The sequence below is a fragment of the Abrus precatorius genome, unplaced genomic scaffold (assembly GCF_003935025.1).
Source record: "Abrus precatorius isolate BTA unplaced genomic scaffold, Abrus_2018 Scaffold6, whole genome shotgun sequence".
NCBI classification, from domain to species: Eukaryota; Viridiplantae; Streptophyta; class Magnoliopsida; order Fabales; family Fabaceae; genus Abrus; species Abrus precatorius.
In genome coordinates, this window is record NW_020874406.1 from 13,867,778 (window position 1) to 13,892,638 (window position 24,861).

The 24,861-nt window shown below is 30.9% G+C and overlaps 3 protein-coding genes across 3 annotated transcripts; 2 read left to right on the forward strand and 1 right to left on the reverse strand.

Moving 5' to 3' along the window:
* The first annotated feature begins 1,611 nt into the window (after positions 1-1,611).
* Positions 1,612-13,802, forward strand: LOC113868430 (DNA mismatch repair protein MSH4). Its single transcript, XM_027504003.1, has 24 exons — positions 1,612-1,677; positions 2,981-3,184; positions 3,300-3,335; positions 3,434-3,546; positions 3,977-4,022; positions 4,758-4,804; positions 6,658-6,765; positions 6,835-6,910; positions 7,266-7,338; positions 7,424-7,569; positions 7,698-7,783; positions 8,322-8,461; positions 8,571-8,710; positions 8,803-8,853; positions 9,612-9,675; positions 10,808-10,951; positions 11,032-11,099; positions 11,218-11,276; positions 11,977-12,133; positions 12,221-12,273; positions 12,357-12,455; positions 12,800-12,914; positions 12,984-13,106; positions 13,638-13,802. The coding sequence occupies exons 1-24, from the start codon at positions 1,612-1,614 to the stop codon at positions 13,800-13,802; spliced, it is 2,379 nt and encodes a 792-aa protein (XP_027359804.1).
* Positions 13,803-14,083: 281 nt separating this feature from the next.
* Positions 14,084-16,142, reverse strand: LOC113868432 (60S ribosomal protein L15-1). The gene is made up of 4 exons (XM_027504005.1): positions 16,034-16,142; positions 15,439-15,605; positions 14,569-14,766; positions 14,084-14,493 (listed from the first exon to the last, which is right to left on the reverse strand). The coding sequence occupies exons 1-4, from the start codon at positions 16,035-16,037 to the stop codon at positions 14,248-14,250; spliced, it is 615 nt and encodes a 204-aa protein (XP_027359806.1). The 5' UTR covers positions 16,038-16,142; the 3' UTR covers positions 14,084-14,247.
* A 3,680-nt stretch (positions 16,143-19,822) lies between these two features.
* On the forward strand, positions 19,823-20,263 carry LOC113870219 (serine/threonine-protein phosphatase 7 long form homolog). The gene has a single exon (XM_027506815.1). The coding sequence runs from the start codon at positions 19,823-19,825 to the stop codon at positions 20,261-20,263; it is 441 nt and encodes a 146-aa protein (XP_027362616.1).
* Positions 20,264-24,861: the final 4,598 nt, after the last annotated feature.

Sequence of the window (24,861 nt, forward strand, 5' to 3'; positions counted from 1 at the left end):
CATTAAAATCATATTAAATACGTATAATACACAATAAGAATTGATAATTTACTTTTAAAAAATATTGATTTCATTTAATTTTTAAGATATTAAAATAATTATAATCGTTTTTAAAAAATATACAAAACTTTCTTTCTAAATTTACATATAGCTTAAGTAATAAATTTTATTTTAAAAATTAAAAAATCAATAAAAAAATTTAAAAATAAAAAAATTAAATTAAATTCAATCTTTTTTAAAAATTGTATACCAAGCTACTAAGTGTTAAACGTCTTAAATATTTATTTCAAAAACAGTGATAGACACTTCAATATTTTAAAAAAATTCATTAAAAATACTAAATCAATCTCTAAAATTATAAATATTTTAGATTATAAATTTTTAAAAATAAAAATAGAAATTTTAATAATTTAATTTTAATTATAGTATTAATGATCAGTAAAAAAATTGTTATGAGTTTAATTGACATATTTTTTATAAAAATATAAATTAAATTTATAATTGGTTGAGTTATAAAATTAAATATTTTAAAAATAAGATTATAAATTTCAAAATAAAATGAGAAATAACAAAAATTTAATTTTAATTATAGTATTAATTTCTAATAAAAGAAATTAATTAAAATAAGTTTAATTGACATAACATGCATAAAAAATTAAATTTATAATTATCTGACTTATTAAAATTATAAATTTTTAAAACATTATTAGAAATTGTAAGATATTTATTTTAATTTTAATATTAATTATTCTAAAGATAATCTTAATTATTTTTATATTTATAATCTTAAATATTTTTTAAATTCATAATTTTAGTTTTTTTAAAATCATGATTTTAAATATTTTAAATTTAAATCTTAAGTATTTTTTAAATTTATAAATTTAAATATCTATTAAATTATAATTTTAAATATTTTTAAATTAATGTCACACATCAACATCTCATATAATATCGTATCTAACACATAAATAACAGTATTGTTGTAAAAGTAGAGATAGTCTTATTGTCTAAAAAAAAGATACTTATTCTATATTTCACATTATTTTTTATGAAATCATGTGTTATGATCGAATTCATTGCTAATCATATTTTCGATAGAAACAATTGATAATTAAATTTAATTTTTTTCATAATTTTATATATGTAATAATGTGAAAAGAAATTGTTTAAGAATAGTAAAGTTTGAGTTTCTAGATCCTTTACTTTAAAATTAGTCAATTTTATTTTTTAATAAAAATAAAAAAATAAGTATAATTCAGTGGTAAAATATAATGAAAGTCTATCAGTTTAAAAAATGTCAAGAGTGAATATGATTATGACAAGTATTAAATTATTTTAAAAAATAATATTGGATACATCGAGAAATTTTTTTTAATTAACCCTTTTATGGGAAGTAGTTTTTAAAATTATATTATTTATATAAAAAAGCCTTTTGTGACTGTTAAATGTAAGTATTGCGAAATTGAAATTCCCGCCTTAACCCCTGTACGCATCATTGGCTAACTACAAAGTCCTGTTCAACCAAGTGCAACTTAGCATCGTAAACCGACACTCTTATAAGTAGTTTTGACGCGCTAAGCAAAGTTTGCTGAAAATTGCTAGCAGGCAACAATGGAAGACGACGGTGGAGAGAGTTCGAGTTTCGTGGTCGGTATCATTGAAAACAGAGCGAAAGAGGTTTTGATCTTCGATTTCCTGATAATCATTCGTTTCATTTTTCACGTAATAAAGGAAAATTCAATTGAATGTTCTCTTTTCTCCAGAGTTTTTTTTTTTGTTTTTTTTACTTTGCTTCAATTTTTTCTACTCGATCTAGCAAACTTAAGAGGCATGTCGCCTAGTTGCTTATTGTTTCATCTTCAATTTTTTATGTTTCTACTCTAGTAGTTGATTGTTCGATATTCACATGACTTCCAGGATTATACTGCGCTTTTAATTGTTATTTTTGACTTATACGCGATAGGAATTTCAATCAATCAAGCGGTAGAAACACGAACATAAATTTGATTTCGAATTGCAATGCCAATGAGTGCAGCATAGCTGTTTATATACGATTTGTGTTATTGGAGCGGAAATTAGTTTCATATCAACTTGTTTGGTTATTTTGTTAAGGACAGGTGTACATGGAGGTTAGTTTTGTTTGTATTATCAAAATGTGTAAATGCGTTTTAAGTTTATCTATTCTGTAATTGTTTGATTTTCTCGCCCTAATTCTAACTGGTTCTTCTGGATTATCCGTAAACAGCCAATATTACATGCACCTTTCAGCGTTAAAATTTTTTAACTAAACCTGAACGCCATTTTAATTATTCTATCGTGAAGCTAACTCAATGAATCACCATATTTGCTATTAATGGTGCAAATTATGTTTTCCCCATATTTTTGGGCATCCATCTATTTATTTCTCGATGCTTATATCTAGTCGTATAACCAGTTTGTACTTAGTAGTAATCTGCCAATCAACTCCTTATTCCATGCAGTTCTTTCCCCCATATAATCTTCTAATATTTTTAACATCACAAAAAAATTTGAATCCCTGTGGTATTTGATTACTAGAAAAGATATCTAAAATGCATCCTTTATCACTAACATGATCCTAAACTTGAAACAAGTCAGATTGTTAACACTACTGGAAAAATATGTCTTCCATTAATTTATGACTTATACAGAGGAACTTTTGGTTGTAAGAATTTTTGTAGTGTGCTGAGGAGGATTATAGATGTTGAATAAGAATCAGACAAGGGGAGCTTTATGTTGTATTGTGTTGGTTATCATAAGAACGAACGGGGACGCACCAGTGGAAATTCCCATGTTTTATATTTTTCCAACGTGGTGAAAAATGGATTATTATTTTTTTTTTTTGGAGAGTTTGAATGCATAATTTTAATGATCTTTTATAACAGATTACGGAACTGGTTTCAGACAAATAGATGAAATTTATCATGTCTAACTGGAATCAAATCAATCAATCATCTAACAGGTTGGATTAGCTGCTTTCGATTTGAGGTCAGCTTCACTGCATCTTTCTCAATATATTGAAACAAGCAGTTCATATCAAAACACAAAGACGCTGCTGCATTTCTATGATCCTATTGTGATCATCATTCCTCCAAACAAGTTAGCATCCAAATCTACAGTTGCAGTTACAGATTTGGTTGATAGATTTTATGGTTCGGTCAAGAAGGTAATGTTACCATCTTTCTTTGTCCCTACATCCTTTCCGATGTGCTGTCAGTGAAAAACTTATGTGCATGCTGTCTCTCAGAACTTCATTTTATTTCGAGTTCTTATTTATGCAGGTAGTGCTGGCCCGTGGTTGTTTCGATGACACAGAGGTTTCATTGCATACTTTTGGTCTTTCTGTGGATTTCAAGATTTAGGATGTTTGAACAATTTTTTCTCCCTCATTAGTGCACTGAAGTTTTGTGCTCAGGGCGCTATCTTAATAAAAAACCTTGTTGCCAAAGAACCTTCAGCACTTGGTTTGGACACTTATTACAAGCAGTACTATCTCTGCCTGGCTGCTGCTGCTGCCACTTTAAAGTGGTATTTCCAATACTTAGATATACAAAAAGATTATCTTGAATGTTGAACTTTGATTTATTAAGAGCTGATTATCTTGAAATACCACTTCAAAGTGGTATTATCAAATACTGAATTATCAGGGATAGTGAACTTTGACTACAGCATTGTATCAGTGGTGATTCAATATTCTGCTACTATGTTGTGTTCTTACTGTGCTAGAAGAGGAACATCTTGCACCTAAATATTTATGCTGCGCGCCTTCTTGCTTTTCAACTTTTTACTGCAATGTATCCTCACAATAGAATTTTTTACGAACACTAACGTGTGATGTGTGTGTATATATCTTTTTGGGGAGCGCTTGCATCGTTACATGTATATACTTATGTCTATTTAATCTTCATTTTTGTACTTTTCAATTGCTTGCAAATGAGTTTTGACTGGGCTTGCACAGGACGGAAGCAGAAAAAGGGGTTGTTGTTACCAATCACTCATTGTCGGTATGTATATCTTTAAGCGCGACTGTTCCTGAATTGATTTTTTGAAGTTTAATTAATTAATCCGTATTGTTCTGCTTATCTTATTACTGCATTCCCTGTATCTTAATGAAAATAATGTTCATACAAGAAAGCTAGCCACACAATCTTTGTTTTTGTGACGCGCCGCGGCACCCATATGTGATCTCGACAGATACAAATTAAGTTTTGAAACAGTAAAAGTCATCATCATCTTATACCAAGAAAAAAAAAAAAACAACAGAAGTCGTCTGGTTTTTTGGGTATTTGTGATTATTTTCTGGCTCATTATATCTTTTCTAGTGGGCTAAACTGACATGCAAGGTATGATTGAAGTTCGATTTCTTTTACTTGGATAAATAAATGTCAACTTGAAAAAGGGATCAGAGAATCTACCATTTTTTTGATTCCTTATGCAAATTAATTAGCTTTAGGTGCTAAAAGGGTATACAAACAACGTTCACAGGGTAGAATCCTCTGTCGCGCACATTCATTCCTTGCGATATTTTTACACCCTTCAAGCCCTGCCACCACTTTTCGCATTGTGAACTCATCATTAACTGCCATTGATGTTCTTTAGGACGGTGGTCAATGTCCCAACTCTTAATACTTTTTAGTCTTCAGCTGCAAAACTCCCATATCCATTAAAATAAATGTTAATCTGTACTTATTTTATGGAGGATTGTCGCTCCTTTTATTTTGTTTCTTTCACTATTTCAGGTCACTTTCAATGGATCATTTGATCACATGAATATTGATGCAACCAGGTTAGCTTGCTTGCTTTATTGAGCTAATAGCCGTCCTTTGCTTGTGATGCATTAGATTAATAGATATGAAGTCACAACCTCAACCGGAGAAGAAATAAAAAAGGAGACTAGCTGGCGGGGAATATGAACTGCGCTGACTTTCCCAGGAAAGGGATCAATTTAAAACTTTAGTGGCCTGTTACGAAATATATTGGTATCGTAGATCTTACATGTTTAACAGAGTAAATCCCTAATTTAATTCCTTAAAAATATATCGTCTTCTTTCAAAGAATTACCACACAAAATCCTAAAAAAAAAAAAAAAACATTTCGTGGATTAAATTAGTCATTCATAGCTTAAGAATTACTCCGAGCAACAAAATGCATACTTTAATAACTCACCTTCATTCTTAACTTAGGAAATACTTAAGTAACTAAATGCTTATTTTAACAATTTATTGTTAATTTCCATATTTTACGTTATATTTTTTGTTGATTTAGCTATTTACCGTGTGTGTGCTTTTACTTTTTGAGAAGTTCAAATCATAATTTGGTTAAAAACTTGTTTTATAACTTTTGTCTGTGGTTTGGAAATTTCAAATGCAAAATTAACACATCAGTCTTCTGAATATTTGCTTTTGTAGTTTCCAAACCTCTCTTATCATCATTTTCTTCCTATCTTTTCTCTCGTGACCTGCTTTCCTGTTAAAGAGACACGGTTCATAAAAGACAACCTTTTTTCTAGTTTTTTTTTCCAGAAAAAATTTCTTTAAAATTGAGAAAAACACAATTGATCATTTCATAATAATTTTGAAATGTTCACTGTTTGATTCCTGACGAGAATAATTATACGACGAAAGTGAAGTTAAATAGAGATGAATGAAATAAAGAAATATATTTGATGTTTGCATGAGTTAAAATAAAAAAGAAAGAAATGATAAATAATTTATTCTATTATTTAAATGAATAAAAGAGAGAATAAAAAGAAATAATTGAATTATATTAAAAAATAAAAATAAAAATATTTTTGTTTTTTATTTTTATTTTTATTTTTATTTTTATTTTTATAATAAATTTCTTAATAAAAAATATTTTGTATTTTAATATTGTATTAATATTTTTAAAAATAAAACGAAAATTAAAAATAAGATAATGAGAAATATAGTAAAAAAATTGATATTTGAATGAGTTGAAATAAGAAGAAATGAAATTATATATATATATATATATATATATATATATATATGTGTGTGTGTGTTTACTTATTTAGATGAATATAAAAAATGTAGAAAAATAAATAAATTGAATTAAAAAATTTATAAAAAATTAAAATTAATTTAAAAAATTAATTTTTTAATTATAATATTTTTCTTAACAAAAATTTATTTTTATTTTTATCAAGTTAATATTTCTTAAAAATTAATAACAAAAATTAAAAGAAAATTTCTCCAATTAAAAACATACTTAAAAAGCAAGACTTCAATGGTAAACGATAGTACTAATAATCCATTTTTAATAAAAGGAAAGAATTTATTTTTGTAAGGTTTAAATTATCTTTTAATTTTTATACAAGACTCATTCTTATAATTTAATTTCTATAGGTAAAAAAATTGTACATAAATTTTTATAATTTTTTTAAAACATTTTCGGTACTATTAAGATAAGTTATATCGATGTGATGATCTCCCTAGGCAAACGATTCTCTAACCTGACTTGTTACCTACAAATTTTGAAGAATCTGTAACCCTTAAAAAAATGTAACTTGACACTTAAGTGTGCCATAACAAGAGAGATGAAATTTCAAGTCCAATTTACATTTTCCTGTGCTATGTTTAGTCTATGCTAATGGAAGTCATGGTTAATATTTAACGGCAGTGTCCAAAATTTGGAGATCATTGAGCCATTTCATTCCACCCTACTGGGAACAAGAAACAAGAAGAGAAGTCTGTTCCACATGCTCAAGACAACTAAAACTATTGGAGGGTACGTGATGATTCACGCAAATTTATTGATGCAGCATTAATTGTTTGACACTGTATTTGTTTCCTCCAGGACTAGACTCCTTCGTGCCAATCTGCTGCAGCCTCTAAAAGATATTGAGACAATCAATGCTCGTCTTGATTGCCTAGTCAGTGTCAATCACATTTATTCAAGTTTATCTCTTGTGCTATGCCATATGCTTGTGAATCCTGATTAGTTAAGATGTAGATGTGTTCTTCTATTTGTTAACCTTAAAATTCTCTATATTGTGCACTTATTTTTACAAGTCCACCTTAATTATGGATTTCATTCCAGATGTTATTCTTCTTTAACCTTTAGTGCTCTAGTCTGAAACTTGGAACTCAGATGTTTATATATACTGTCGTATCACTCACATTTGTGTTCTGATTTTAATTTTTAATCTTGAAAACTTCCTGATGGAGGTTTTAGCTGAATGCCTTTGTGCTTATTGTTTATAACTTGATACTAATATTTCGTTTTAGGATGAATTGATGAGCAACGAACAACTATTTTTTGGCCTCTGTCAGGTTTTGCGTAAATTTCCAAAAGAGACAGGTAATTAAAAGCAGTAGTTGAACAGACATTACTTTTTAAGAAGTTTATACATCTTTAGTAGTAATGCAAAACAGTATTGTTTCAGATCGAGTATTATGTCACTTCTGCTTTAAGCCGAAGAAAGTTACAACCGAGGCCTTGGCAGTTGATCGGGCTAAAAAGAGTCAGGTGCTAGTATCCAGTGTAATCCTCCTTAAGACTGCTTTGGATGCGCTTCCTTTACTATCTAAGGTAATTCTCTCTCTCTCTCTCTCTGTCTCACACATGCACACACACTCAGACTAGAATCAGGTATTCCTGAAGTAATCAAATAAAGAAAAGAGGTTACAGATTATCCTTTCTTCTGATAAAAATATCAGGTGCTTAAGGATGTGAAAAGTTCCCTTCTTTCAAATATCTACAAGTCAGTTTGTGAAAATGAGAAATATGATCTTATTAGGAAAAGGTATGCTAAGGTTTTCTTCTGCATGAGTATACGCGACTGTTACATGTTAGATGGTACATAAATCCATTTATTACTTGAGAGTTCGTATAATTCTCAGACTATAATGATGGAAAAAATCCGACTAAGATATTAATTACAATTTTACATAATCAAATAATCAACAACCATTTATTTTCCATATTTTGCAAAGGCAATGACAAAGTCTTAATTAACCTAAATTTGCTTCCTCTATGATACATTTTTTGACAAATATAATTGTTCCATGCTAATTCTTTGTACGTACAAATTACACAATTGGTCAATTCTTATCCATAGAATTAAAAAAAATTGTTTTCTATCCATTGCTTTTGAATCAAGGATATTTGATAGAAACCATATTCGGTATGGTCACATGACTCACATCCCATTGGCAATGTAAAAATATATGCTGAGTACTATGCCAATTGATTCAAAAAAACTTATATGTTGCAAACATTCAGTTCCAACCTAGAAAATGGGACCAATCAAGTCATGTCTTTAGGAGTGATTTTTGTTACAGGATAGGGGAGGTTATAGACGAAGATGTGCTTCATGCACGTGTTCCTTTTGTTGCCTGCACTCAGCAATGCTTTGCTGTTAAGGCTGGGATTGATGGCCTCTTGGATATTTCACGAAGATCATTTTGTGAAACCAGTGAAGGTTTTATAAGCTGCTTGCTTGAGTTTTCTTTCCTGTCAACAGTATAATCTTTCTTGAAATCAGCAAAACATATCTAGTTTTCTTAAAGCATTTGGTGTTACTTTCACAGCCATCCACAATCTTGCAAACACTTATCGAGAGGATTTCAAGTTGCCCAATTTAAAACTTACCTTTAAAAACAGGCAGGGATTCCACTTTGTTATTCCACAAAAGAATATTCAAGGAAAACTTCCAAGCAAGTTCATTCAGGTTAGAGATTGAATTTTTGTAGCTATATTTTTAAGAATGTCCTTTTAAAAGTTCTGTTTTCCCTGAATTACTGTTCATTTGGCTTATATTAGGTCGTTAAACATGGGAACAACATTCATTGCTCAACCTTGGAACTTGCATCTGTGAGTATTTTGATCCTTTGGATTACAAAAACATATGAATTCTATTCAACTTACAATATTGATGAACAGATTTATATACATGAACTGAAATTGACAACTTGTACTTGTTGACAACATTAATTTTGGTAACAGTTCTACGAATGTAAAGGTTTACTTTGTGTGCATTAAGTTTGATGAGATCATGATCAAGTTAACTCCATTATTCCATAAAGAAAATAATTCCTCTGATCAGGAAAGGATTCTCTCATGTTATATTTTCTCATGACAAGGTGCCATGCGAAGACAAGGTCATGTGAAAAGTTTGTGTTTAGCTATCCCTTCGTCACTATTGAGTAGGTGGGTTCCTTATCAAAATTTGTAAAGTCTATGAAGAGAGAGGTACTCAGCAAATTTTTCACATGACAAAGTCATGCAAAATTCTTACATGAGAGAACCATTCCCCCTGTTCATCTGCCTCCTACCTACTATTTTATGGAGATTCTTTATTATATAAGATGGCTCATGTGCTAAGGACGCTTAGAAGTTTCCATGTTGATTAGACATTTTGGATTTTCATTGTTGAAACTATCTTTGTTTTGGTAAGCCCAAAAATACTTTTTGACTCAAACTGAGAAACATTATGCAAGCTTCTGAAAAAAAATTTGACACAAAATGCTGTTGCATTTGTCTGATATGTTACCACTCTATAAGATGCTACTTGCTTCAGAATGTTTAGGCTCTTGAAAAGTCTCGATTTTAAGTTTTAATGAAATTTGCAGTTGAATGCTAGGAACAAATCTGCAGCTGCAGAATGTTATACTAGAACAGAGGTTTGTCTGGAAGGTAGTAATTGATGCACTGCATTTACCAATACAAACTTTCACAGGCTTGGCATGTTTGCTCTTTGTTTATTAGTGCATGAACTACTCTTGTTGATTTTGGCAAGGGCCAAGAAAGGAAACTACTGAAAGATCACTTTATTAGTTGGAAAATTCTGGTTGTTGCACGTGAGCAGCAAACTTCTCTTAGGGGATGTTTTATAAGGGGATTTGTTTAAGTTTTTAGAAATCTTAAGCTGAGAATGTTAGATTTTCATGTTTAGTATTAATATTCTAAAAATTCTTCCTAGAAAACCAACATTCAACCAAAATGTATTTTTAACTATGTTTTCCAACAAAGGATTCTCTGGGGAGGTGTGGTAACACTAATGAAGGTGGAAAGTTTTAGTTATACTCATCAAAGTATTTCCAAGAATCTTCCAATCGTACCAAACATATTCATAACATTCTCACTCAGAAATGGTGATTCCCATAAAATATAATTCTCAGAAAACGTAATTTCTAGTAATGTAAAAAATTCTATTACCAAATACCCTCTTAAAATATCTATATTTAGTCATCGGATTTTGACAGGAAATACCATATGGATTTTTGTAAGAACACTGAGAAGTGAAAAGAGACTCAAGTTATTAAAATCAGAGTCATGTCATATAACTAATGCACATCTCAGTTAACAAGATCTAAGTAGTCTTTTAATCTATTTGTTTAACTAGTTATTTTCTTGGAAAGGATTATATTATGCTAGGTCTATATTTGCTGCAAGTATTGTAAAGAGAGAACTAACATGCTTTAAAGGAATATTGGTTAGGTGAACTGGCAGTGTTTCCAATAAAAAAAAAATTGTAAGAGAAAATATTAAAACTCAATCCATTATTTTACTTTTTTCTCTCCATTCCTTTTTGTACTTGCTTTTATTTTTCATTATCCGCGACCTAAATATTTTCCAACATCTCTAGTTTAACTTGTAACTATATTTTTCAATTGGATTTTGTCTTTAATAAATGTTAAAATTTGTATAATCAATTATAGCAAATTGATATCTAGATACAGATCCGATCTATTTAGTTCCTCGGACTTGCACTATCTCATATTTTCAGTATTGCATTTATATCTATCATGATAGAAAATATTTACAGAACTTCTGAATGACATTCGTGAGAATGTCTGTGTGTTGACACTACTTGCTGAGATCCTGTGCTTGTTGGATATGATTGTGAATTCATTTGCTCATATGATATCAACCAAACCTGTAGATAGATATACAAGACCAGAATTTACAGGTAAGAAATTGACAATTTCTATAAAATTTTTGTTCATCGATGAAAAAACTTCTTAATTCATATTTTGTTTTATTTGCTAGAGAATGGACCAATGGCAATTGATTCTGGCAGACACCCAATCCTGGAGAGCATACACAATGACTTTGTTGTACGTAATGATTATAGCCAATGGTCCTTATAACTTCCCTCCACAGGGCCACCCTTTTTTCACGTAGTAGAAGGATTTGCACTATTTCTTTTGTAGTAATTAATCTTTTGCATTGCAGGCCAATAATATATTTCTGTCTGAAGCCTCAAATATGGTGATTGTGATGGGCCCCAATATGTAAGAAATTTTCTGTTTCATGTCTAAGGTGTACTGTTGTATAATGAGATAGAAATGGAGGAGTTAATTGATGATCGATTGCAATTGACGAATGTATACATATATACAGCAAGTTGGTAGCTAATAATAGAAAGTTGTTACAAAATAATCTAAGATACGTAAAAGCTTTTATGTAATTCTAAATGCAAAATAATCTGATATTATATTATGTTATTAGAATATCAGTTGTAACTGCCTTCTTCCTTAACTTAATGGAAGATTGGGGACAATAAAATTTATTAGTTTAGGTGGTGGCCTAGAAAATGGCTACCCACGAATCACGACCAAATGCTTTTAGCAAGAAGGAACATTTATGGGTTTAGAGATGGGCAAATGTGAATCTTATAACAATGAGCCAAAAGCACCAAGGATTCAAAACGATTTCACTTAGAAATGCATCAGATATTTGTTACTATTCAAAATTTGTTATAAAAGTTGAAACTAGACTAAATTATGTCGCGGAAACATGTATGGTGTATTTTCCTTCAAACATGCCTTAAGAACCTGACGTCCGTCATTAAAATTTTTGTGTCTTTTTTACACAGTTCAGAGGTGAATTATATATGAACTACAGTGAAGTTTACTTCTTTTTGGATGGATATCTGTTTACGTGAAGAATATCAAATATTTAGGTTTATTTTCTATATTCCTTTTCCCCCAGGAGTGGAAAGAGTACTTACCTTCAACAAGTGTGTCTCATAGTTATTCTTGCTCAAGTTGGGTGTTATGTTCCTGCTCGCTTTTCAACTCTCAGGGTAGTTGATCGTATGTTTACCAGGATGGGTGCAGTTGATAATCTTGAATCAAACTCTAGTACGGTACAATTTCTAGAAACTTGCGTTGTGAGGATGTTTGATCCTGATCATGTGGTTTAGAATTATGGATCAATTTACCTGGATGTGTAGTTCATGACAGAAATGAAAGAAACAGCTTTTATCATGCAGAATGTCTCACGAAGGTAATGCTCCACCTTTTGATCTTCTCCACTACACTTACACACGACAGTTTTTTTTTTTTCAACAAATATTTAGTTGGATGCAGGAGTCTGATTGTTATGGATGAACTTGGGAGGGCAACTTCCTCGTCTGATGGATTTGCAATTGCGTGGAGTTGCTGCGAGCATCTTTTGTCACTTCAAGCGTAATTGTTTCTTGATTTTCAAATTCAATTATCAGCAAGTGCTTATAGCAACTTTAGTGGCATGGATTTCTGATAACTAGTAAATTGAAGGTCTTTCACAGGTAGCTCTTCAAAAATTCCTATTAATTAAGTGGAAAGGAAATTGACACAAAAAAAAAAAGAAAGAACAATGACCGAAACAATAGATTCTCTTTTGATATTTTGGAGAGAAAAATTCTCTCTTGCTATGATTTGGTGTTAAATAGTTTACGAAGAACACCTGGCAGAGTTTTAATCACCCGTCAAAGGAGCATGTTATAATTGATCTTTCTCTTTACTGAACCATACTTTTTAACCTTTTTCAGGTATACCATTTTTGCCACTCATATGGAGAACATATCAGAATTAGCAACAATCTATCCCAACGTGAAAATTCTTCACTTTCATGTCGACTTAAAAAACAACCATTTGGACTTCAAGGTGGTATCTCTGCATATTTTTTCTTGCGTAGGGATGACTATCTGCGAGCTGAAATTCTGCTTTACTTAGTTTCAACTTAAGGAAGGACCAAAACGTATCCCCCATTATGGCCTTCTCTTAGCAGAAGTGGCAGGATTACCAAGTTCGGTTATTGAGACCGCAAGAATGATCACATCTAGGATTTCAGAAAAGGTGATGCACAACTTATCAAAGGTGGAATGTTAATACAATTTCGTTCGTGTTAATTCTCAATACAGAGTAGATAATCAAGCCTGATTCCTAAATATTAGAAATACTGTTAGAGGAAATTCCACATCTCACTCCCTTGATTTGAATGATATACAGCAGTCTGCAGAGGATCAAAATGCTTAGGATTTGACGGGGTTTTGTACAGTTGCTGTGTGCATTTATGTGGAAATTCATACATAAATTCGTGTAAATATTTAGTCTACCACACTATAAACGCCTGAACTGGGTCAAATTGCCCGTAATATCCATCTTCACTTGGACGTTCAGGGTTGCTGGGAAAGGGAAGTTATAGAGAAAAAGAGCGGGGATAATATTTTTTTTTTTAAGTAAATATTATTTTAGATTTTTTTAAAATAAAAAATATAAAATAATATATATCAACATAAATTTAATATATTAATTATATATATTCATTGTTATAAATAATATTTACTTTAGTACTGACATCTTATGTGAACAAGCTGGTGTCATTAGGAAGTGAAGAGAATGGAAGTCAACTGTTTACAGTATCATTCGATGCAGAGGGCATATCATGTTGCACAGCGATTGCTTTGCCTGAAATATTCCAATCAAGACGAGGAGACGATTCGGCAAGCTTTGTGTAATCTTAAGGAAAACTGCATCAATCAAAAGCTCTGAAGACAGACATGAGAGGCTTTCTGAATGAATATCAAATTGTGTATGCATCTAACATTAGTTTTAAAAATATTGGATATTAAAATTGAAATAAATTTTAATTAGATGATAAAAAATTTCAAACAGTTCAGCTGATATATAATTAAATACTCAACTAATTATAATTATTAAACATTTATTAAATAAGAAACTTTATGCTGATAGTAAACGATAATTCGAATTAAGCAATTTCACCGAATCGACAGAGTTGAAATAGTCTATCAAATCATCGACCATATAAGAGATAACAAATATCAATTATAAACTTTTAATTTAACAAACAAAACTCAACGAATTATGGAAAAGGTTGAGACTACAACGTTCAAAACTTAAATTTCATGTCAAAACATCAAATGCTGTCCTCAACAATATCCAGAAAATGAAGCAAAATAAAATAACAGTAGATAAATTAGCGGTAGCGGCGGAGGGACAGGGTGTTGTTTCTCTTCCAAGTTGCCCTGCGGGATGGACGTGCTTTGTGGTACAGATGTCCTCTGCCACGCAAGCCCCTGTTACTTTTCCCAGCAGAGGTGAGCCCCCGCAGCTCTCTGTGCTTGTGGACCGGATTGCAGAGCCAATTGATTCTAGGATCATTTCTAATTGCAGTGTGAGCAACATCCACCAGAATTATCTCAAAATATTTATAAGTGGAGTCCTGAAACACAATGGTAGAATTTCATTAAACAACCGCTCACGTTTCAATTTCAACAAAGGTGATACGATGACAAACCTCATTCACCCAATAAGAATTGAGAACCCTAAGACCACCCAGCTTCCGTCCGGCACGCTCCTCAGCAACTGACCTCTTGCTGCGCTGAAATTTCAGTTGAGTGACACCCTGATTTGTGGGCTTCCCATAAACAATACCTTTGGGAACTGGTCTCTTACGGCCACCCCTTCGAACACGAACACGGTAAATCACATAACCCTGCAATGCCACAGTCACAGTCAGCACCGGACTAAAACAAACAAGATAATGTGAAACGGATCTCTACATGGACAACACAATTGGCACAATAATACAATTCAAAGTCAGTGAAATAGTACAATTAATACATTTAGCAAGGGGAATTGGGGGTGACATGCATTAACAAGAACATGAAATTCATTCAAGCCCCATGTAAATGAAATCCAAAAAACTAAAAAGGTGGATAAACGTGTGAAGAAATCAAGACAAGCAAAATTGGTAAGAAAGACAATCGCTCAGTCAGAGTGATCAACTATTCATTTCAATACAGCTAGCCTCAGGAAGCACCCAATCATTCTACACAAGCAATTCCCAAAGAGAAAACGAATCATGATGCCACTCAGCCAATGATTGTAATAATGTTCATATGAACATAAATACAAGGATAGCAAAATATTCATTATTCACCACAGTTCACCAAAATTCTGAGATCACACCTAGTAGCCATCACGTCACTTCTTCAATAATTACTAAAATTATAAACATATCAGGCTAGAATGCCCAAAGGAGATATGAAATAAAAACAGACAAAACACCAAATAAATGGTACATTCCTCACAAGTCTAAAGCTATATATTAAATAGTCATCAATACCAATAAGATTGTGAGAAAAAAAAACACAAAATTAGTTACCTGCTTGGCCTTATAGCCCAAGCGACGAGCCTTGTCAGGGCGAGTAGGCCTTGTCACACGAACAATGGATGGTTGCTGCCGATACTCCCAGCACCTCACCCGCTGCAAGAAGCGCATGACATCAGACTGCTTCTTGCGCCATAGCTCTGAAACATACTTGTAGGCACCTATAGCCAATCATACAATAAAAAAAGGCAAAAATTTCATCAGATTCACTCTAGCTCCAAAGGAAAACTCTGTTTAAATTCCCTTAGTCTGAACGTCAATTAAAAAATAATACAGGATTGAAATAAATATCCTTTCGGTTTCAACAGAGCTAACTAAACAAGAAGAAATTATATATTGTGACGTAGACAACATTTCCAACCAGCAAGCCAAAAAAAAAAGATTGGAAAAAATCAGAGTAGAGAATCAATGTCCAATTTATGAAAGCAAGATGCAAAAACAGAAAAGCAACCCCCGAGGACCAAAGGAAGGAAAGGTAAGCTAATCGATGTTCTTAAACCGAAGAATCCTTCACATTCATATCAAAACGAATACATTGATACACGAAAGAAAATCTTAAACCGAACAGCGAAGGAGATAGAGACAGTACCCATCGCGCAGTCACCGCAGGGGGAAAAGGGTTCTAGTTCACCCACACCAGAGCTAGCTAGGGTTTTCAGATGACTTGTAACATTTTATAGAAGCATCATTGTATGATTGGGCCTCCAGGTTTTACAATCGGGCTTCTATTCTCGAAGTTTCGGGCCAGACCTATGGTGCGATATTCTTCACGAGACATTTGGTCCAAATCCAGTTTTTTAGTCAATAAAAAAAAGCCTTTTGTTTTATCGACCTCGTAAGTATTTTTTTTTATATCTTTTTAATCAATGTCAAATCCGACTGAATATCAACTTGATGAAGGGACCTTGTCAATAAATAAAGGTTATAATAATTTCGCAACAACTTTTTATAATACATTTTTAAATTTTCTTGTTACATCATTAAAAAATTTTATTATTATTTCTCTAAACTCTAACAAAAATGCAATTTCTTTGTACAAATGTCATTTCTCATAAATAAAGCTAGACCAATTAATATGAAGACAATTATTTATTACAACACGAGATCATCCGAAAGATAAGAGACACCATGCGATATAATATATCAAAGTCCAAAAGAATTTGTTAAAGAAAATCTCAATTAATATTGAGTGAGCAAAGCTAATAATTTTTACCGTATATATGTAACAAACATTTTTTAAATTTTTAGTTTAAAAATGCTAGTAATATATTTTTTAATATATTCTTATTCTTTGAATAAAAATTATTATAAGTTATAAAAATAACATTCTTTACTATTTTTTATTTATAATTTTTAATAAATTTTTATCGTTCATCTTTCTTATATATTTGTTTTCCTTTCCATAGTATGTCTTGATTAGACCTTTGATTTTTCTTTCAGAAGGAGATGGAAAAATTCGAATATCTAAAAACTTTTTTATCCCAAAAGACATGATGCAAGTTTTTCGCTATCCAGCGATTTAATTTGGTTTGTAGATGTAACAAAAATTATGAACCTTTAAGGAAATTAAATTTTGGATTTCATCCAAGGGTAGGAATGCTATTAAAATTCTATGGTTGGAAGTAATTTATCTATATGGTGAATATATCTATATGGGTGTATGATCTACACATTATGTCTTTACTAACGATCCGTTTGAATGATAAGAATTAAGAGAGAATGGAAGGAAACAGACAAAAAAATTTAAACTTTCTTTGTTTAGTTGCATTTAAGGAAGGGAGGTGCTTTTTTTTTTCTTTTACCAATTAGGTAAAGGAAATTTTTTATTAACAATATAAAAATAGTTTTTTATTAAAAAACATTATAAATAAAAGAATTTTATAAAAAAAATCAATGCTTTCATATTCTATTATTTTTAAGGTAAATTTTAATTTTTTCCTTTTAATTTATTTATTTATATTATTTTTAAAATAATTTTCTTTTCGTTTGAAATGTTAATTCTGTTTTTTTTTTCTACTGCTTATACGTTCATGTCTTCCTCAAATAAATGTCCGATTTGCGTCTCCTGGTTTTTTCCCTTCGTCTTCTCCTTCATGGATACATGCATCTGTCGCAGAAGCTTTTGAATCAGCGCTTGCTTGTTGACGCAGCATCTTATATCACATCACTGCCACAAATATCAGAAGAGCGGCCATGGAGACAAAACAGATCAAAAGCTGCTGATAGCAATCCTTCTATTTCGATATGAAAGCAGCCTTATTTATGGAGATAAAAAAAGGGTTAGAATTAATATGATACTTTCCGCAAAATTATTTAAATAATACTATTTATAAAACAAATTATAGAAATGAAATTTTGGATAATTTTTTTGTCAGTTATTGCATCTACATGGCCGATAGCAATTTTTAAATAGATTATCATTCCTTTTTGTTAGCTGACACGCAGAAATCAACAAAAATAATAAAAATAATAATAAAAAATATTAGTTCTATAAATGCGATAATAGTCACGTGTCATTACAAAATTTGTATCGTCCCAACAGCGACGATGGTAGTTTGACATTAACGATTGGGAGAAAAATAGATACGTGTTCAAATCATAACTATGTTGACTTTGAAATATCGACTAAGATCTGAAGTGTAAAAACGTGACTTCGTTAAAATGGGTGTCGTGAACGACCTTCTTCTTCCCCTTCCTCCTTCCCTCCCTCCATCCATTAACGCGTCAAAAAATTGTTCATTGTTGATGTGAAATTTTTCTAATCAAGTTTTCGATTTTGCAGTGTTTTTAGAAAAATCCAAAGATAAATATAAAATTGTGAAATAAAAAAGTTTTATTTTATTTATAAGAAAAAATAACTATTTCTACATGTTTTAAAATTTTATACAAGTGTTAGTGCACAGTCCATTTTTGTCAAAGAATGGAAGTTTTATAAATATATTTTTTTATATTTTATTTGAGTCCTTAAATATTTATTGCATAATATTATGTAAAAAATTTAAAATTGTAATATCTGAAAAAAAAATTGGATTAAAAATTAGATTTAGAAATAGATTAAATGTTGTATTTAAACGGATAGTTTAGCATTAAATTTGGAATTTTATGTATATACGTAGGTTTAACTAATTAAATTATGTTTAACTTTGTAATTATTGTCAGTAAAAATAGATGAAATATTTATTGTAATTATTAAATAAAATATATTAATGGTATAGGATTTTTATAAAATAGTAAAATACATAAATACTTTAAAAAAATGCATAATAAAACATGAATTATTTATTAAAATTTGTAATAAACTTTTTTATTGTTTAAATTAATTAGGAGGGTGATTAAAAGGAAAAAAAAATGTAATGTAAAACACTTTAAAATGTAGAATAATTTTTATTAGAAATAAACAAAATTTAAGGTAAACAGACTTTCAAAAATATTAACTAGTACATGAAAAAATGTTACAAGTAAATTAGAAATTATTAAATTTTTAATGATAAAATTTAAAATAAAATCATTTTTAATTTGATATGAAGAGGGAATTTAAATAATAATTAAAATGAAATATATATAGTTCAATTGAAATAATCAATATGTAATATTGTATATAAAATAATTATTTAAATAATTTATTTCAGAATTCATAAAAATTAATAACTGAATTTTTTAAAATTAAAAACATATTATATTTTAAATATATAAGAAATATCTAATTGTTGTAGAGTAAAATAAAATTTATATTAGTAACTTTTGTTAACAAAAATTTAATTACATAAAATTATAATTATACATATTTTTGAAAAAATTTACAACTTGATATCTGTAATAATAAAAAATATAGTTAAAATAATTTATAAAATGTTATAGCTTTTTAGATTAATATTAACTCTGGTTAGGAAATAAATTTATGTTATCACATTAAAAAAAATTATATTCAAGTAAGAATATGATTAAGTTAGATTTATTAAATGGTAACAATTAATAAAAAAATTGTTAAAATTTATTTACGTAAGTTAATAAATATTAAACTACTATAACTTTGATAAACTATAACTCTAATATAAATTGTCGTAGGAATAATACGGTTGTATCATTATAAATTTAAAAACAAAATTGTAATTATATTGTAAAATAAAATATCAGGCATGTATATACATATATAACAAAATAATGTAAATAAAATAATATTGGATATTAATATGTAATTGTAATATTATTTTTTTTGTTTCATATGCATATTTGGTCTTATTATGTATTTATGTTGACTAAATTTAGTATTGTGTATTTAAATAATTGAAAGATGAGTCAAACCAATTTTTGTTATTGTTAATAATACTAACATTTTATTTTAAATTATCATATGACTTCATCTTCTTAATAAGGTTTGATGATTAATCCAGAGCCAGAAAATTCATCATTATTGCGTTTTCAAAGTATACATGTGTCTGAATATATTTGCGATAGTCGAGAGCATCCTGTGATGAAAGTTAGGAACTGTCAGTTTATACCAGCTGGCCTAGACGGTGTTCCTGCAGAGATTTTACCACATTTGGAGTTGGCTGGCTTTGCTGGAGTGGCGCAGCTTGCTAACTTTCCATTGGATAAACATTTGATCACTGCATTGATTGAGAGATGGAGGCCTAAGACACACACGTTTCATATGGCACCAAGAAAGTGCACTATAACGCTTCAAGATATAGCCATACAAATAGGTCTTCGGGTTAATAGACTTCAAGTATATGCAGCGACCAGCGGTAATTGGCCGCAAATAGTTGAAGACAGGCTAGGTATTAGGCCACCACCAGAGACTTTTGTGGGAGCAGCTTGAAGCTTTGTTGGTTAGACCAACATTTCACTGACGTTGCTATGCATAATCAGAACGAGCTTCCACTAACAAGATTTGCTAGAGTGTACATTATGAGACTAATTGGAGGGTTCATGTTAGCAGATCATTCTAGCAGCAGAGTCACAATTCGATACTTGCTTTTACTTGAGGACTTCGCCATCGCAGGGCAATATAGTTGGGGAGGAGTAGCTCTTAGTTTCTTATATAGAAAATTGTGCATGGCAACAAATATTGACAGAGTTGCCATCGGTGGTTTGACTCCATTACTAGTTATGTGGGCTTGGAATAGATTCCCATGTTTGTCTCCTCCTAGTCCTCCACATTTGCGGCATGATGTTCCATACGGTGCTAGGTAAACATTTTTACCACTTTTCTACTTAGATAAATTATGATGTATAATTTAATGATTTCAAATTAATGTTGTTTACTTTGTTATTATTTAGGTGGTTAGTAAATTGGGTGCCCAGAAAGACGAAGAAAGATGTTGCATATTGTAGATATAAACTTGATCGTCTTAAATGGGAAGAGGTATTTATTAATTTCAAACACTTTAATAATTTTATTCACAAAATTCTATTTGTTTGAATTTAATGAATTTTGTGTTTCAATTATCAGATTATGTGGTAGCCTTATAGTCAGGAGTTACTTGAATCATTGCCGCCCATATGTTTGCAATGGATGAACATTTGGAGGTCAGTGGTGCCCTTTATTTGCATTCAGATTTGTGAGTGGTATCAACCGGACCGTGTAATGCGTCAATTTGGAATGGTGCAACACATTCCTCATGCTTTATATCAACCTGATGTCTTACATGACATTACACTTAGAAAGAAGACGGGAGAGAATTGGAATGACAAGTTTAGACACGTCTTAGCATCATGAGAGAGGCGCATGGATTGGGTTTTCAGCAATGCCCCTCAAATTGGATTATTGAGTTTTAATTCGGAGTACATGAGGTGGTATATGAGTCATACTAGATGTTGGATGACAAGAGATGTAGTCGTTTTTTCACTTCTGGTATGTATTTGTATACCTGTTAATATTATTAGACATGGTAACATGATCTTGTCATTGCTGGTTAATATTACGCACATTAAGTACAATTTAATCATATAGTTTACAGCTTTTTATGCAATGCAAGGAGATGCACATGAGAGGACATACTATTTGGCTACTGATGGCCAAGATTCATTCACATTTGATGAGCTGCGTACATTAAACGAGATCATGTTGTCTCTACAGAGTGAACAGGCGTGTATCTTAGAATCAGTCTCGTCATTCGACCAACCTGTTCAAACTGGACACACAAAAGACCCGCATATTGATCTTGGACAGCATGAGGGACGCAAAGAAGGAAGAGGTTTGCAACGACATAGGACACAGGTGTAAGCTGCGACATGGTATATACCCCCTCTACCTGTTAGACAAGACGGACTATATTATGTCCCTTTACATGTGCCCTTTATCCCTTCTCACTTTAGTCAAAGTTTATATTTTCACTCATCACAATCTATCACACATGTTGGGTCTCCGTTCAGTACTGGACAACACGAGTATGTACTCGACTTTCATCATTTTATGACCCCCTCCATACGATCTGTCATTGTTCACACCATCTGCACTAGGTCCATTATTTGAGACAGGGGGATGATCTTCTACAGAGCCTTTGGATGAGATTGACATTGATATAAATTCTTAGTTTGGAGCAGTTGCAGATGATGGCAAGCAATATGTGCGTTGTAATCCTCATCGAGAGGTCAGAGATCGACCTCAACATTGCATCTTGACCCCACATGAGGACTAATCGCACTAGGGAGGTCAACAATCATAGTTGCGACGTGCCCTTTTTTTATATATAGTATGTTTGTGTGCATGATGACATATCTATGTAATATTTTTATATTGTATCGTAACGTGTATGTCTTTTTAATATTGGTTATATCATTATTTATAATTTTCTGCATATAAATAATACGTCTCATTCTGGTCATATTCTTTTGGGTTAAAACTGGTAATGGATAAACATAATACAATACATTCTAAAACAAGATATATAACTGATGACAAGTTTTGAATCTAAGTCCAACACAACATACTTAGCATGTAATTCTAAACAACATATTCATCGCACAAACGTAAACAGGCAGACAATAATATTAGACAACAAAATCATCAATTGTTGCCACTTTGTCTTGAACAATGACGTTGGTTATGACCAATTTCTCTACACAAAGTACATCATTGTCCTGGTTGAGAATCCACCCAATTCATTTCATTCCTTATATGTGTAGATTTTGTTCGACCTTTTCTCCTTATTCTTTCTTTGTCAGGTAGTAATTTATATTCGCCTGATGTTAAAATGTTGCTTTCACTTCCAAGAGGCCACCACTGCATTGAGTATGCATTAACAACATATTGCACTAAATAAACAGGATCAACATATTGCCAATAATCAATACTGACAGATCCACAAGCAGCTATAACATGGGAGCATGGAAATCGATATGCTTGAAACTTTCCGTATTGGCAATACCGTGTTGAGTGATAGTATTAAATGTCTCTTCTAATTCAAACCTTGTCCTTTGAATGTCATATCGTTAAACTTGATGTGAAGACGCTTTCTCTTAATTTTTTTCAATTTGTTGCATCAATTTACAACAAAATCTCATCCTTGCATTTAATTCTGACGTTGCGTCTTCGCCACGCTTCACAAAATATGCAACTAAGTGTGAGTATGTATATTTTACCAGTATAGTTATAGGCAAATTTTTGGCTCCTTTAAAAATTTTATTAACTGCTTCTGATAAATTTGTTGTCATATGTTCATAACGCCTTCCTTCGTCGTCATAGGCAGCATCCACTTTTCTTTGGAGATACAGTCAATCTAACTTTTGATATCCTCAGATTGATTATGAAATCGTTGAAGTTTTTCTTCAAATTTTTGTTTGCATGTTGTGTATCCTATACAAACCAATGAAAAGGATGTTGGAATAGTATTATTCAAAACATAGTATTCTTTGTAAACAGGAAATACGAACTGCACGTATATAAAAACAATCAGATTCATACCTAATTTTATTAACTCTTTCTTTAATATTGGATTCTTGAATCGATGATTAAAATTGCTTGCTATATGACAAATGCAATACACATGATATGCATTGGGAGCTTGCCATCCTATATGTGGATTAGAAACTGCACCTTTGATACTTTGATGTCTATCAGATATTAAAGAGATACTTGTCTTCTCTGTGACATGAATGCGAATGAGAGCTAAGAATCATTCACATGCTGACAAAGTTTCTCCTTCCACAATTGCAAATGTAATTGGAAGGACACAGTTATTTCTATCTTGACTGATAGCAATCAATAAAGTTTATCGGTACTTACCATACAAGAACATACCATCAACCTGTATTAAAGGTTTACAAAATTTGAAAACACTTACGCATTGTCTGAATGACCAAAATAACCGATAAAATACTTGATATCTGTTATCAACTTGGTGACTCCTCACATACTCATTCGTTTCAATCTTATAAACAGACCCAAGAGCATGTAATTACATGTACTCTAACCATGTAGGTAATGTAGCATACCATTCATCTCAATCACCAAAAACCCTTACGATAGCTTTTTGTTTTGCCTTCCATGCTTTCTTGTAAGAAACTTGATAACCAAATTGACCATTAATTCTTTCTTGAATTAATGTAATTGGCACCGACGGTTGTTCTTTTACCATACCTACAATTACGAATATCAATTTCAGTAACATTCTTTAATATATTTTACAAAATTAAAATAACAACCAACAAATAGTTTAGAAAAACTTACACAAGAACACGAGCAAATAAAGTTTGAATCAAGTTTTTTGTGGTCTAAAGACATCATTGGATTAACACATGTATGTGTTCCACCATATGTTGTGATTTTTCACTTGTTATAAAGTTTGCCTAAAGTTACTCTTACTCTCCAGGGGCATCCACTTGTATGGTTTGGACATTTTACATGCAACTTAGTTGGTTTTGATTCCACAACAAAATAATTTTGATGTGTTTTCATTACAAAATGTTTAATAGCCATTTTTACCTCCTCTTTAGACTGAAATACTTGTCCAACATATACAACATCACCCTTCCTCCATGATTCATGTACATGAACATCTAAATTTTTCATTTTTTGATCAGCATGTTCCTAATTAATATAAGTATAATGCAGACTTGAATTCCAAAATGGAGTTTCAATCACGCCTACATTACAACCAAATCCTCAAGTTTATATACTTTATTCATGAAATATATAAATTAAATTATATAATATATAATACCTCCATGTGGTGCATTTTCATGACTATTTAATATTGAATTAAGATCACCATCCACATTAGTATCTGATGAACTATCTGTTGAAAAATCTCATTCATTTTCGTCGTCATCAACATCTTCATCTTGGTATTTACTTTCTACATAATCATAAAATTTGCTATCACATAAATATACTTATAACACATTAAATATCGGTTTTTATCAAACAAAAAATATTCTCATACCTAATCCTAATTCAGGCTCATCATCATCACA

What these genes read in the sequence shown, in the direction of transcription:
- LOC113870219 (XM_027506815.1), top strand. Translation starts at nt 19,823, where the DNA reads ATGATTAATCCAGAGCCAGAAAATTCATCATTATTGCGTTTTCAAAGT.
- LOC113868430 (XM_027504003.1), top strand. Translation starts at nt 1,612, where the DNA reads ATGGAAGACGACGGTGGAGAGAGTTCGAGTTTCGTGGTCGGTATCATT. An exon ending in ATGCTCGTCTTGATTGCCTA is followed by an intron (nt 6,911 to 7,265) that starts GTCAGTGTCAAT and finishes ATTTCGTTTTAG; the next exon opens with GATGAATTGATGAGCAACGA. An exon ending in TAAATTTCCAAAAGAGACAG is followed by an intron (nt 7,339 to 7,423) that starts GTAATTAAAAGC and finishes GTATTGTTTCAG; the next exon opens with ATCGAGTATTATGTCACTTC.
- LOC113868432 (XM_027504005.1), bottom strand. An exon ending in TGGGCTATAAGGCCAAGCAG is followed by an intron (nt 14,767 to 15,438) that starts GTAACTAATTTT and finishes GTGGCATTGCAG; the next exon opens with GGTTATGTGATTTACCGTGT. An exon ending in ATTCTTATTGGGTGAATGAG is followed by an intron (nt 14,494 to 14,568) that starts GTTTGTCATCGT and finishes ATTGTGTTTCAG; the next exon opens with GACTCCACTTATAAATATTT.